Source organism: Emydura macquarii, unplaced genomic scaffold (assembly GCF_026122565.2).
Source record: "Emydura macquarii macquarii isolate MOO-44397 ecotype Brisbane River unplaced genomic scaffold, CSIRO-AGI_Emac_v2 contig_499, whole genome shotgun sequence".
NCBI lineage: Eukaryota > Metazoa > Chordata > Testudines > Chelidae > Emydura > Emydura macquarii.
This window is the reverse complement of record NW_027130636.1, coordinates 11,486,674-11,501,211: the sequence shown is the minus strand read 5'-3', so window position 1 is coordinate 11,501,211 and position 14,538 is coordinate 11,486,674. Positions and strand designations below refer to the sequence as shown.

Sequence of the window (14,538 nt, the reverse complement as noted above, 5' to 3'; positions counted from 1 at the left end):
TGTGCATTCACTAGGCAGTGAAATGTGAAGATGCGAGGTAGTGGAAAAGCAGGACCCAACAATTTAGGAAAAATCTGACCTTCACTTTTCATCCAAGGTCTTGAGAGTTTTTTGTCCTTCACTGTATCTGAAAGGTTTAGTTCCCCCTCAAGCAGTTAAAACAAGGACACTAAGAACTGCCATAAACACTAAGAACTAAATTTCACCAGACAGAAGGAAAAACATCACAAATTTAGAAGTTTTCCCTAAGCAAACAGCAACATATAATGTTGTAAATGCCTGTTTTCTCTTCTCTTTCTCCCCTGCTGTTCTCAGTGGTATGAGCTTCAGAGTAAGACATAATGCTGTCAAACTCCACTCCCAGTCATCCTCTTGTACTCTCACTTTCAACTCAGTGACATCAATAACATCCACATCACTCAGACAGCTCTCTATGCAAAATGTGCAACAAATGGAAAAACTGGTGGAAAGTTTGAACTTTTCCCCCACAGTGGTACCATATTTTCACTGTAAACAATAAATTTACCCTCTTATATTAAATCCACAATGACCATGAATCAATACAGCCTTAAATCAATGAAGATGTTACCTATGCCTCTGTGCCATATTTCTTGCAAGTAAACCAAAGCATGTCAGTTTCCTTGTACTTGTGATTGAATGTCAAGACCACAGTTAACTTCTGGAATTGTAAAGACAAAGAAGCTGCGTGATCAAAAGATTAAAGGAGAGAAAACAGGCAATGCATGGATTTCTTATATGTATTATATTAACTGCAAACAGATCCCCATTGTGTATGGTGCTGTACCAACACACACACAGTGCCTGTCCCAAAGAGCTTACAGTATAAACACCCAAGACAGAAAGGATTGGGAATGGAAACAGAGGGACAGAGACAAAGTGACATAACAAGGTCACACAACAAACTAGTGGCAGAACTGGAAGAGAACCCAAATTTCTTGACTCCCTGTGCAGTGTCTTAGCCATTCAGCCACCCCTACCTTTTCCAAGGACAGTGTATTTATGGGAGATACAGGAGGGTGCATGCTTCTTAAGCATCACCACTAGTCCATAGCAAAGGGGGGGAGATGGTTTTAAATGGGTTATTGATGGAACATATTCCAGCCAGAAGAATTATGCCTCTGGAGGTATGAGTGAGGCGGGGAGTGGCTGACAATCCTCAGAGCTCCTGGCCATTGAATGAAATATTTGCTTACATAACTAAACAGTGCCCCATTAATGCTAGATCTTAAAAATGGCTTTCGGGCTTAGAAAAAACATTTGAGACAACCTACATTTATCTCAGCTGATTTGTGTTAACCTGAATGCCTCTCGTCAGATGAATACATTAAATATGACATTTTCCCCATCAAATTTGTCGTCTTAATTTTATTTTTTAAAGCCAACTGAACAGGACTCTAAGTGTCAATTTTGTTGCAATAAACTCATAAGTAGGGAAAGTTTCAGATCTTGCGCTATTACTAACATTACTGCATGCTCTTACAAATGGGTTTTCAAAGCCACTGTTCCTCACTTCAGAGCACAGCTAAAAAAGGAGCACAGGCACAGAGAGACATCTGTGTGATGTGGAAATGATCGAGCTATCAATCTCTCTGACACACAGCTGAAAGTACCAAGAGAGGTTGGAGTTTTCAAAGGATTGCTCTGATCCTGAAGTTCATCACCTATCCACCCAACTCTGAGAACGCTCTCTGTTTCATTCAGTTTCCTCACTGCTACTCCATTACATTGCTCAAGTCTTGTGAGTAAAACTATGTCTACACAGGCATCTAGGTCTGTGCGCCTGGTTAGCCTATATCCTACCCCCGGAAATGTGGTTTGCCGTGTCCCACTTACCCCTCCATCCCTGGAACGCAGCTCCCCCTCCCCGTCCTGCCCCATTTGTGCCTCCATCCCCGAAGCATGGCTCTTGCTCCCTGTCCTGCCCTAGTCATCCCGTCACCTGGAACACAGCTCTCCTTCCCACATCTTACCCTAATCACTCACCCCTGGGGCACAGCTCTCCCTCCAAAGTCCTTCCCCTGTCACCCCTCCACTCCTAAAACCCTGCTCCGCTGGCAGGGGGAGGGAGATTGAGCTAGAGTAGTGAGCATTGGTGGTGGGAGAGAAGCAGGAGGGTGGGGCCTCAAGGAAGAGGTGGAGCAGGAGCGCAGCCTTAGGGGGAAGAGGCAGAGCAGGGGAGGTTCTGGCACTCAGTGTCCGGTTTCCCAAAATTAGGAAGTTGGCCACCCTATTTAGACCCAACATTTGGATTTTGCTAAAACAAGTTTTTAGAAAACCTAATATTAATGAAAACCATGGAGTTTTACATTTTATTTTTAAATTGAAAAGTTTTTTTAATGGGGAATGTTTAATCCCATCATTTTTCATAATCCAAAATCTGTAGCATGATATTGGTGTATTGTCCAAGATGAGCAAATAGTGAAAAGTAAAACAAGACTTAAAAAAAAAAGATTTGCAGTTTTAATTATCTAAGCTTATATTAATACCATCAAGACATTTGCTTCTTAATAAATATAATTTCTAACAGTATTATTGTTCTTTGAGTGGAAGTTAAGGTACAATGCTTGCATAGCAACCAAAAAGTTTCTTGGTATCATGAGTAAAAGCAGACTAGAGCCTTTAAAAATCTATCGTCCTACTAACTTTCTTACTTCAAGTAATTTGACATTTTTAGGTAAAATAAACTGTACTCTACTTGATCATTCCTTAGTGTTCCCCTTTAGAATACAAGAAGCTTCTCACACTTATTTTCACAGCATGGGATCTATGCGTGCAAGTCGAAATTTCTTCATGACCATTCAGTCCTTCACTAGACATAGACCATTGGGCACAACTAAAGGCTTGTGAGAACAATCTGAACGGGTTGAACCTTTTAGGCTTTGCTTTAAATGATTAAAATGCCCTATTTTTGGCTACTGCCATGGCAACTAAAAAGACAGCTTTTAGCAGTCAAAAAAGAGACTTGGCTGAGCTTCATGAACTAGCCCAACAGAGGTCACCATAAGAGAGAGATTGCTGGAGCTCTCTGTACGTGGAGCCTAAGCATCTCTTGTCATGCCTAACCTTACTGCATGGAAAACAGTAGCCTTAAAGTCATTCCTAATCCTGTATCTTCTGTAGCTGATTGTGCTACCACCAAATCTCCAGGGCACTTTTATTCTCCTGGGGCTCTGATCCCTGTCAAGAGCATCATTTTTGGTTTTTAAGGGCTACAGTAAATGTCTTAACCAATTAAGCTATATTAAAAACTTCTAAAATAAAAGCTATTCAGCAGGTGATTTGTTACAAACCCTTCAAGACTTGACAATTTACAATTCAAACTTTTGGCTATGCTTTACTATAAAGGTAAAATATTTTAAAACCAATATATTCTGAGCACCGTGAATCTGACAGCATGTTTTATGCCTTACTGCCAGTGAAATGTAAAAAGAGATTATTCAGAGTCTCAATTTGAAGAATAACATCCACATTTTTCATGTTAAGAAGCCAAAAATATGGTGCCCTGTTACTCCTGATATCTGTTTACCAGTTGATAAACCACTACTACCACGAATGCTTCACTTTTTGAAAGGACATAAACAGTTCTGGAGAGTCCTACAGAGAAACGGCTTTTTGTGTTCAAGCCCTGGATAAAGTGGGCTGACTACAGCTGGATTTGTAAGGATACACTTGGGAATAAGAATTCTCCTATTAACTGTGAAAATGTAAATGATGATTTGCCTGAGAGGGAGAAAGAGTATGTGAATAATCAAACATTCATTCATTTTTATTTCATTGTCTACCTTTCCTTTTTAGTGATAAAGGTAAAGTGATAAAGTCAGAGATTAGGATTTCATTTGCAAAGGAAATCTGATCTGCAAGCAGTGAGCTATATAGTAATACTTTGGTAAAGACGTGAACACATGGAGCACATGAGTGTGTGGTGCCAAGAGGGCAAGCATTTGAGAACCAAAATGACCATTTTCAAAAAATTTGACCTGCAAACATACTGATAAAGCCAGAGAAATTTCAGAGTTAACGGCCCTGTTTCACTACCGTGTTCCTCTGATTTTACCCTGTAACATCATTGAATTTGGTGGAAGTCCACCAGCAGCGGGGGGGGGGGAAAAAAAAAGTAGTAATGAATCAGCCTCTACATTCTGAATGTTTCAAGGAAAAAAAGATCTAAAAATCCTGTCCTGATCTAAAAATTATCTTTTTCTTCTTCAGTTCTGCAATAGACAGAGACCCTGCAAACACCCAAGCGCCCACTCAGTACAACACTCCAGCATCCTCTTTGGTGGGAACAGTAAATTTTACTGGAAAATAGAACCAAATTATACGGATAAAATAAGGCCTCATCTGCTTACTTCCCATCCTTTCAAAACACACACACTCTCAGTTCCTCCTCCTTCCCCCCCAAAATATGGCACAGTTTTGTAAATTTAAAAAAAAATTATATAAGCAAGCTTCTGATTAATGCAGTTGAGCTCTCTTTATCTGCAGCCAGAAAAGCTTTGCCCTATGACTAACCTTACTATCTAGAAAACCAGTTCCCCGAGGTCATTCTTAATCACATATCTTGTGTGTGACAGCTGATTGTGTTCTGCTGCCAAACCTGCAGGCCAATGCAACTCTAACTTGGGACTATGTGCTTTTTGGGAAGAATCCTTTTTTCAACTCTCAGTGGTTTTCCCTTAAGGTATATCATTATAGTTTTAAAAAATTACAGAATTGTATAAAATTGTTGTAAAAGAAATTAACAAAGATGGGAGGACAGGGGGGATGATAACCTACCCTGAAATGACAGCTCAAGTCCCCATTCAAAGATGGTGTGACATTAGCACAATGCATGCTGTGTGGGGAAAGAATTCACATCAACCTGTAACCAGAGATCCACAGCATGCCTGGTTATTGCAGAAGTTAATTTTTAAGAGCTTGGTCAGTTCTTCTAGACATTTCCAGGCACAAGTACGCATTAGAAGTATGCTCAGTGTATGTTAAGGTACAGTATCACCAGCCACAAGTGAGCAAACATGAGTTGAGTTCCAAAAATCATACAATTTGACTTAAAATCGTCCTAAAATTTTAAAAACAACACATTTGGATTCTTTTAATTTTTCTTTTGGCAATTGAGCCTTTAGTGGTCACATTTTCAAGCTTTCCACAACCTTGAGGACCAGAAATGTTCTTTCTGTAAAAAATAAAAAGCCAATATTCTTGGGGCTTTAAGAAAACCTACAAATATTACAAGGCTCATGAAAAAAATCATGGCTTGACAACTCTGAAGATAATGCCCCATGATTTACTCCCATTCCAGCACACTCATTCCATCAGGCAGGCCCAATCTGCTACTTACTAACATCACTCCTAGATGCCAGCTTTGACCACCACTCCAATGCTGAGGGAAAGAAGAGATTTGCAGAATACTGCAGATGATTTTACTTGTGATGACACCATACAAAAGGATTCTGAAATGCATGTGATTTATGTATTAATAGAGGGGTTTGACCTTGTCATGAATAAAGTCTTCACCTCATTGTTCTCAAAAGAGAAAAAAGGAGAAGATGCTAGGAACAATGCTAAAGTTCCCAAGAGAGGAGGCAGAAATCCTGAAGGAAGATAGGACTATGACACAGCTGCTGTTTAAGAAAGATTGTCAGAACCAAACATTGTCTGAATATGGGAAAAACTTTATGGCCAGATATTTATGACCAACCAACAGAAAGTTGCTCTTCATAGTACTAATCCCAAACTAAATAGCCAATTTGTCAATAATAGCTTTGCTCCGCAGTTGTGTGCTTCATTGCAGAGAAGTAGAAGACAAGTTCTTTGCTGTGCCTCACAGAAAGCATAGCCCAGAGAGGGTGGAGAAACTGAGATGTTTCAAGCCACCTTTGTGCCACCCAACTCTTGGCCAGCAGGGAGCAATGTGCCCCTGCGTAAGTCAGAGCTGATCTAATTTACAGCAGTCTTATCCAGGCTGCCTGCATGCTCCTCTGTGCTCAGTGCTGCAGACACCCCTTCCTCTCCCTCTATGCCAGGGGCTGCGTGACAGCCCTACACTGCACCTGAACTGAAGATTTTGCCCCGGCTGAATATGGCATATGTCCAGTAGTTAAGCACCACTGGACTTGCAGCTACAGCTGCTCTTACCCAGGTCCCAGTGTAAGGGAGATCATAAAAGCTGCTCTAACTTTCACTGCCTTTGTATGTTTCCCAAAGGATCACACCCTAGTGAAAACTGGAAGAGCAGGCCTGTGCCCACCCCACCTTACCATGATCCGTCCCCAAGTGGGGGATTGGCATAGGAGCTGGCTTCACCAGCCTGATGCCAAATGAGAGCTCCTCACTCACCAAGGGAATTCTCAGGTGGGCAGCAAAGGGGCTGGAGTGAGGAGTGAGAATCTGGTCCATTTATATACACTGAAGAAACTGAAAACTGTAGAAAGCAAAAATGGAAATTTTTCAAAAAGTAAAAAAAGACTTTGCTTCCTAAACCAGTCTGATGGGATAGGTAAAATTACTCTTTTATGACACCCAAATACTTAAAAGCAAGAAAGTGAATTGTGAAGGACACCAAAAAACTTACATAGCCCACATAACAGACAACTAGGTCATTATATTATCTCTTAGATATGTTAACTAGTTCGTTGAAACAAATGGAGGGGGGGGCATGGAAGCGTCTTTTGTTTTGTTCTGTAAGTAACAAAAGATGTATGGGATGTATGCCCGTATTCTGAAAAGCAAGAAAACGTACCAGTAACTAGTAAACACACACAATACACACACACACACGCATATGCACATACATATCTGCACACATTCATTATAAAGAAAAAAAGCTTAGCTCTTAAAATCATTAGAAAATGTATGCACTATAGTTTACTATAAGAAAGCTAGTGTAACAGCTATGGCCTTGATTCAGGAAAACACTTAAGCACATGTTTAACTTTAGCCCCGCTTCAAGGATACCTAAGTGCAGCACAAAGTCAGTCCCCTCAATACGGATGCTTTCCTGAATCTAGTCTATATTATTTAAGAACTTTTGCGAATTACAAACTGTACAAGTGGATGCAGCAATAGGGAAAGATATGGAAGCATTAGCTGGAGACAGAATGTAGGACCTCAAAAAGCTCTGATATGATTGAAGACAGAAGGATAAATTCACAAATGGGGAATTCCATATCTAACGCACCTTTTAAAAAAAGCCATAAACATAATTTAACTGGACTTCAGGAAATCTATTGATATACCCACATACAATACAATAATCTATAAAGATAATTGTAAGAATGAGGCAAGCTATTTAGGTGGATACAGGCCTGATTTGTGAATGGCAACAGTTTGTTGGTAAGTGAGCAGTAGACTGCCACAAGGATCAATACCAGGATAGATCTGGCTCATTTATTTACATCAGTGAAAGAGTTAGAAGTATTTTGCACTCAGATGATAGCACACAACTAAATCAATAAAAAAAGGAGGCATGTGATGCAATTGAAAATAGAATTGTGGTGTGAACTGTAGGTAAGTGGCTTCTGCAAATAATTGCAGAAAAGGCAAGGGCAAGTAAACAAATATATAAAATTAGAATTTAGCATTAATATTTGTACAGTTCAAAACTTTGGACAGGAGGTGCATATAGGGATAGTGGTGGATAATATTCTAAAAATTCAGTACAGTGCTCAGTGGTATTTACTTACTGTATACTTCCAATTTGCACCTTTCAAAACACACTGTAGGTTCTTGTACAAAATGCAAATTATAAAATAAAATTCAAGATGACAATGTCAATTTACAAACTCCCCATTCAACTTCCTCTCATTACAATCACAGATGAGCCAATAGGCCGTGTAACACTCTATGATGATCAGATGGTTTTAATGCTGTTTAGCCAATGTTTTGAGGAAAAAAGTTTTGGAAGAAGGGAATTCTAAAGTCAATTCCATTAACTATTGGAAATGCCTGCCACCAGCCTGCAGACTGATAAGATGGACAAATAAACCAAAACAAACTTCTGGGATATTAAAGCAGAAATTTTGTAGAGAAATGTAATGAAATCTCTCTGTTGTTATATGCAGAACCAGGAAAACTGGATTCAGAATACAGCATTAAAGTTAGCTGTTTGGATTTGTTTTTTGTTTGTTGTTTTGTTACTATTATGGAATTAGGGTCAAAGTGAGTTGCCAGGTAACCAAAAATAATACAGGGAATTAAATATTTTGGTTATTCAAACTTCTAGGGAATCTAGCCTCTTATTCTTTGAAAATAAAAGGAAATTAAGAATACAGCTCAATAAGGAATGTAGAGTTTTGGATAGACTATAAAGCATATTTGTTACAAGGCTATTTGCGCTAGAGCCAAATATTATACAATATTAACTGGACATGAACTTAAAAGTGAAACTGGCGAGGTGTTGGTGCAAAAATCCTGCATTTTGTTTTCCCTCATGTTCACCTCCTACATAACACATCAATTATATTACATGCAAGGGATACAAACTGAAATAAGACAAATAAGTTGAATGAATACATTACAATTATTTTTTTAAATTTATTTAAACACCCAGGACTCATGAGCAACCCTATCAAAAGAAATAAATCTGTTTCTGTGATAGAGAAATATTTCAAATTCAATTTTTCAAAGTACTGTCATAAATGGCATGGGAAAAATATAATTATGAAACACACTGATTGTTCCCTTGGAAAACCAAGTATCAGTCAGCAAGGAGTTAATAAAATATAAATGGGAACAGTACATGTAACTAATATTCCTACCATGTTTCAAAGAGGTGGTAAGTGAAGAAAATACAAAGCAGGGGGGAAATAGAAAAAATCAGAACCAAATTTAAGGGACATCCTAGACTCTTTCCATTCTAAAACACCCTCTGCTCTTAAATACCTGTACTGGTAGATTATGAAAGATGCATTCATTGGAAAAAAACCAAAAACAAAAAACAAAACAAAAAACCACACAATTGCACACTGAACTTTATCATCATTTTTAATGTCTCAATGGAAGAATTATCTAATTTTGCATAGGAAGGTAATACCATAACAAAATAAATGATGCTCAAAAACCACATGTAGATTATATTTTTCTTGATTTTTCGGATACAGTATATTTTAAGGGATCATTGACAAATAGTTAAAAATACAAGTTGCTTGTTTAGAACAAATCATTGAGATAAAAAATTGGCACTAGAATCAGTGGGAATTAGTCCTAAAAGCATCTTTGTAGGGCAAATTCCCTGAGTCTTATTACACTGAGAATCTCCCAAAGAGAGATACAGTGAGTATTTCCTCAAAGAAAACACGTAAAGAAACAAACTAGTTTCCTAATTCTGCAAAGAGATCCATGTTAGCATAAAAGTCCATCCACAAGAATCACCACATGCTGGTAGTCTATGGAAGGCTGACTGGCCAGGTGGTACTCGCTCTCTCTAATGTGAAGTAGCAACTGAAAATAAAGCCTGCTGGGATGCACTACATTTTTATACTTCTATTCCATGTAAGCAGTTGCTGTAATTGCCAAGTGCTATATGATTGTGTAAGGAACGGGAGATAGTATGTGCAAGTGTGGATGAGAGGGCAGCTGGTCCACCAGACAATCTCTCTATTAAAACGGAGTTCACACTTAGGTGACCAGATAAGTGTGAAAAATCAGGACAGGGTGGGGGGTAATAGGTGTCCATATAAGAAAAAGCCCAATTGGGACATCTAGTCACTCTAGAGTCACACTATGAAAATGTTTGAGAATCCCTGTTTTGCAGGATCAAAATCATAAAGTAGCACAACAATGTGGGGGAAATGGTTAATTGTGACTGTCATATTCGAGAGCAAGTACTGAGAGTTATTGCTTAAGTGAATATGGACCTGGACTTCGGGATAATGCTTGTCCATGTGCATCTGGGCTGAAACACTCTGGGAAACAGCTCAATCTTTCATGGGGGCAAATCTTCATGCTCTCCACCACTTCTTCCACGTTTTTGCAAGTATTTTTTTTAAAATGAAACAATTTCAAGAAGCTTATCTGTTATTTTTCTGCTCAAGTAACTCATAATGTGACAGACTAAGTGTAGGGGAAAAAAAGACTTCATATGGAGGAAAAGCCTCAATATTGCATACATCTATCAGAAAGCAATCTTTCCAGAAATCTCTATTAAATTTCCTGTCTTGTTTCTGACTGCTATGAAGTACTAGCATCATTACACAGTATGCAACTGTCTTTGAATACTACTTACATAGTTTACTCCATAGCTGGTTTTTAACTACCTACTAGTAAAATAGCTTAGATATATAGGATTAGTTTAGGCAAACAATGGTGATTAATATTGTGAAATTGAATTTCCTTACATATCCTCCATGTTTTCATTAAAACACACAAAACAAAACCACACACAACTTTGGAACCACAAGCTTACTACAATGCACCATGTATAATCTCTCCTGCCTCTACGAATCAGCAGACACATTTATTCTGAAACACACTTCTCATTTCAAGGTCTATGAGCCCAACATCCAAATCCTACAGACAATAGAACCTTTGATGGTACTAGCATCACTTAGATGATACTACCACTGTGCTGCATACAAACTGCTTGCAGCTGTTCTCTAGTAAGTTATCGTGCATTCAATAAACACAAGTTACATTGTTAGTGTATTTTCCTACCTGCAAAGGGAACAGGAGCATCCTTATCCAAAGCAACAAGAGGAGGATCCAAAATGACAGTATCATTGTTTTCAGTAATGACTCCATGATAGGAAGTTTCAATCCATGGCTTGTGTTTGTTCACTAGAAAAAACACAAATAAATACTGTATTTAATTTGTTTGATATATTTCTCACCCTTCCAATAGAAACCAGGCAGGTAACACCCCACAGCTAGCCCAGGTGTCTAGATTTTTTTTTTTAAATTTGTTTTTGTGGACAGTTTTGAAGATTTTTGAGGCTTCATTTGTACTCAGACCAAAACACAAATGTTGAAGTTTTTATTTTCTTCCCCCCTACCAACCATCTCTTGTGCTAAGCACCTTTGAAAATCTGGCCCTCATTTAGATGGCTATATAGGTGCAGAGATCTTTTTGAACATCTGGACCTGCAACTGTTATTAAGCATTTCAAATTCTGATCCCCCAGGAAATTTATGAGAAAAGTGGGACTACAACAAATCTCCCAACTCCCACTCAGGTATTTCAACTAACTAAAGATGCCTTCCCCAACACCACCCACTTTCTTCTCCCCTGTTTGATATAAAGATAATGATCAGTCACTTTTGCTTTTTAATTTCTGAAAGAAATGTTACTAACGTATCTACAACAGCATTTAAACATCCTAAATCAAAATCTGAATGTTCTGTTTTGGGAGCTATTACAGCAGAATTAGAGTGGAACTCAGCTCAATTAATAGCTATTAGAAGATATTTCCCAAGCAATAAGGAAGACCACCTTTCATCTTTGGCCTTTACCGGTTCAGATTCAAGTCACTCTTCATACATGTTATTTGTGTATCACATGCTAGTGAGAACATCTGGTGGGCTAAAAAAAGGGCCTTCAACCAAAATCTAGAGTTGATTTTTAAAGCAAACTCAAATAGGACCAAATGGGTTCATTTACAATAAATCTACTTCCAAAAAGAAAACAAAATCCCTAATTTTACAGAAAACCAGTCCTAAATGCCTTGTCGAATGGCAAAATGCATAGGATGGAACAAGTGTCTGGGAGGTTACCCGAAGGCGTTTCCTTCAAATCAAGAGAGTGACTTTTAGCCACCTGTACCCATTGTTAAATAGACTATGTGCCGGTCCACAAAACTCAATGGGGTATTCTGGAGGCCTGGGGCACCCATGCCTCCACACCATCTTTGGGTCTCTGGCTTACATAGTGAACCACTTCCAGGGCTTCCTCACATGCAGATGTCCTCATAAAAGATTATGTCAAATGTGAAGGTGGGCTATGGGAAATGCATGCAATTTCAATGCAATTAGCTTATGACCGGTCTACTTTTCACCCATAACCTGACCACTGTCTGTCATCTCTCCCCACATGGACCCACATCCTGACAGATTACTCCATGAGGGGTGCCAGAAACAGTGCCAGAGAAGAAGCTGACCTCCTTCCCCATGCCTCTTCCACAGTTGTACATTCAAACTCTAAAGGATGATTTGAGCAGGTATTAAAAATAAACTGCCAACAATGTACTCCTGGAAAAAATTATGAGTTGCTAAAAATACTTTGTTGACCCATTCATTTGTAAGACTTCATAATTACATTCTAATTTTTCATGATCTTTGATGTATTAATTTAAAAAAAATATTTGTGTTCAGTTAGAAAAATAACATGCCTTGCTGCTTTAAAGTCAGCAACATCACACAAAATGGAATGAGTTAGTGAACACTGCTCCTTAGTCAATATATAATCAATGTTTTAAAAATATTTTCAGTATAAGTACAATAAACCATGGCCTAAGGCACACCACCACCATAGGCCTTTCCATTAGAACTGTGAAAATAATGGATTTTTTTTATTTAAATCACTAACAATTTGGAAGAATAAATAATAATAATAATAATAATAATTTCAGGTCAAAACATTTAGTTGAAACCAAAACAAAACATTTTGACTGATCTTTTATATATCATAAAATTAAGGCAGTTTTTAAAAAAAAGTCATTTTGAATCAAAGAATCAAAACTTTTCTTTGAAAATGCTAAAATAAAAAAAAACCTCTCTTGGACAAAGAATTTGATTAAACATATTTTAATTCACAAAATGTTTTTGGTGATGAAAAATGCAGATTCAAAGACACCAAGTTTTTCACCAGAAAGTGTTTTGCCCAGCTATACTTTCCATCTTTCATGGGTGGAAGACTACAAATACCTTTGCAGGTACAAAGACCATAATCATTCACAATGTACCAAGTTGTAGAGGAAAACATGTTTTCCTCTACAATATTTTATTACACATTTTGAAACTGAAGAATTAACTGATTCACATCCCTCTCTACCTCAACGTCTTGCAACCCAGACCCAATTCATAAAATGTAGCATCAATTGTGTGGGTAAGCCTGCTTCCTTGGAAATAGACTGGTTAGTTGACTTGACTACTAAAATATCAGATATTGCTATTCTCAAAACAGTAGCCAAAGTCTCTCTCTTTTTGTTTTAATTGGCCTAAGGATTTTTCAAAACTTCAATGAAATTGACTGCCAAAGCCCAGCAAGAAGGGTTTTGTTATTCATCATCATATGCATTTCTAACATTATTCGTTTATTCAGTAATCAGAGGTGGGGCGGGGGGAAGCACTTCATAAAATAGGAAACTATACTCTTTCCTCTTGCAATGACTTTTTAAGGCCAGAGAAGAGACTGCACAGATTGCAAAAGTAGGATAAACGCCAATAGGTCTTCAGAGATGATGGATAAGCTTGCAGAGCTTTATCTGTGTAGAGATTTTGGACTCCAATATGTACACCATTGGAACTATTCTGTATTTTTATCTGAATTTCTGAAAATCCTGAACACATACATCCATAAATAATATTGGCATTGATGGCCCCTTCACTGTAGGCACTATGCAAAGAAAAGGAGATGCTTCTTGATTGACAGAAGATAAAATCTACCAATAGCCAATCACTAAGTGGGAGTTCACATGAAAAATGAAGTCTCTGTGCACTTTTCTGAGAATGTGCATACCAAAGCCAGCTTGTCTCAGGTCTTACACAGAGGATGATTATTTTGTTGTTAAAGTGTTGTCTGAATTCCCGTAAAATAAATCTTCTCTTTCAGCTCTTCTAAGCTGAAGTTTAGCCACGTATTCTTGATGGGGGTATTTAACAAAATTGCCTCAGACTCAGTTGCATTACTCAGGTGACTGGAACTACAACCTTTCCCTAGTATCTGCCAGAACTGACAGTGGCCAATTGGTAACTATAGTCTTATCACTTTCCTCCCCACACTCCCAAAGAGGAGTCTTGTGCTCCATGTACATAACTTCCACAATACCCCACAATTCCATCAGGAACAATTAGTGCAACTTACTTAACCCAAGAGTTGGGGCTGTGGAGGGAGAAAGGGGAACCCAGGGGACAAAACAAAAATACTGCTTCAAAATTATTTGCAGGCAGTTTAGAATGTGCATCTTTTTAAAAGAGGGACCATTACTCTAACAGCTTCAGATAGTATGTCTTTTATGAACCTGAAAATAAATTTAATCTAGCTACTTTAGAGAAAAATTATTCTTCAGTAGCACAAGACCTACACTTGTAAAACAGTTCCATGTAACCAAAACCATGCAAGCCCTTTCTACTATCTGTGGCAATTCTAGTTCTAGAATATGGAATACATAATATTGGAATTACAAGTTGGTAGCTGAGTATAGCTTTTTTCCTCTTTTCTAGGCAAAGATGTCTCATCCAGCAGTGAATGTATACTCCAATAGACCTTCCTAATATATGGCATTTAAAGAATATCATTTTTCTTAATTTTTGATCAGTGGATAGATTTATTTCTCCAGTATGGAAAAATCAGTTTGAGGACATCAGA

The 14,538-nt window shown here is 38.0% G+C and overlaps 1 protein-coding gene across 1 annotated transcript in view; it reads right to left on the bottom strand.

The window, feature by feature from the left end:
* CLSTN2 (calsyntenin 2) overlaps positions 1-14,538 on the bottom strand; it is a 367,428-nt gene that overhangs the window by 320,292 nt on the left and 32,598 nt on the right. The window contains exon 2 of the mRNA XM_067538949.1: positions 10,672-10,794. Within this exon, the coding sequence (XP_067395050.1) occupies positions 10,672-10,794 (123 nt within the window). The remainder of the gene's footprint in view (positions 1-10,671; positions 10,795-14,538) is intronic.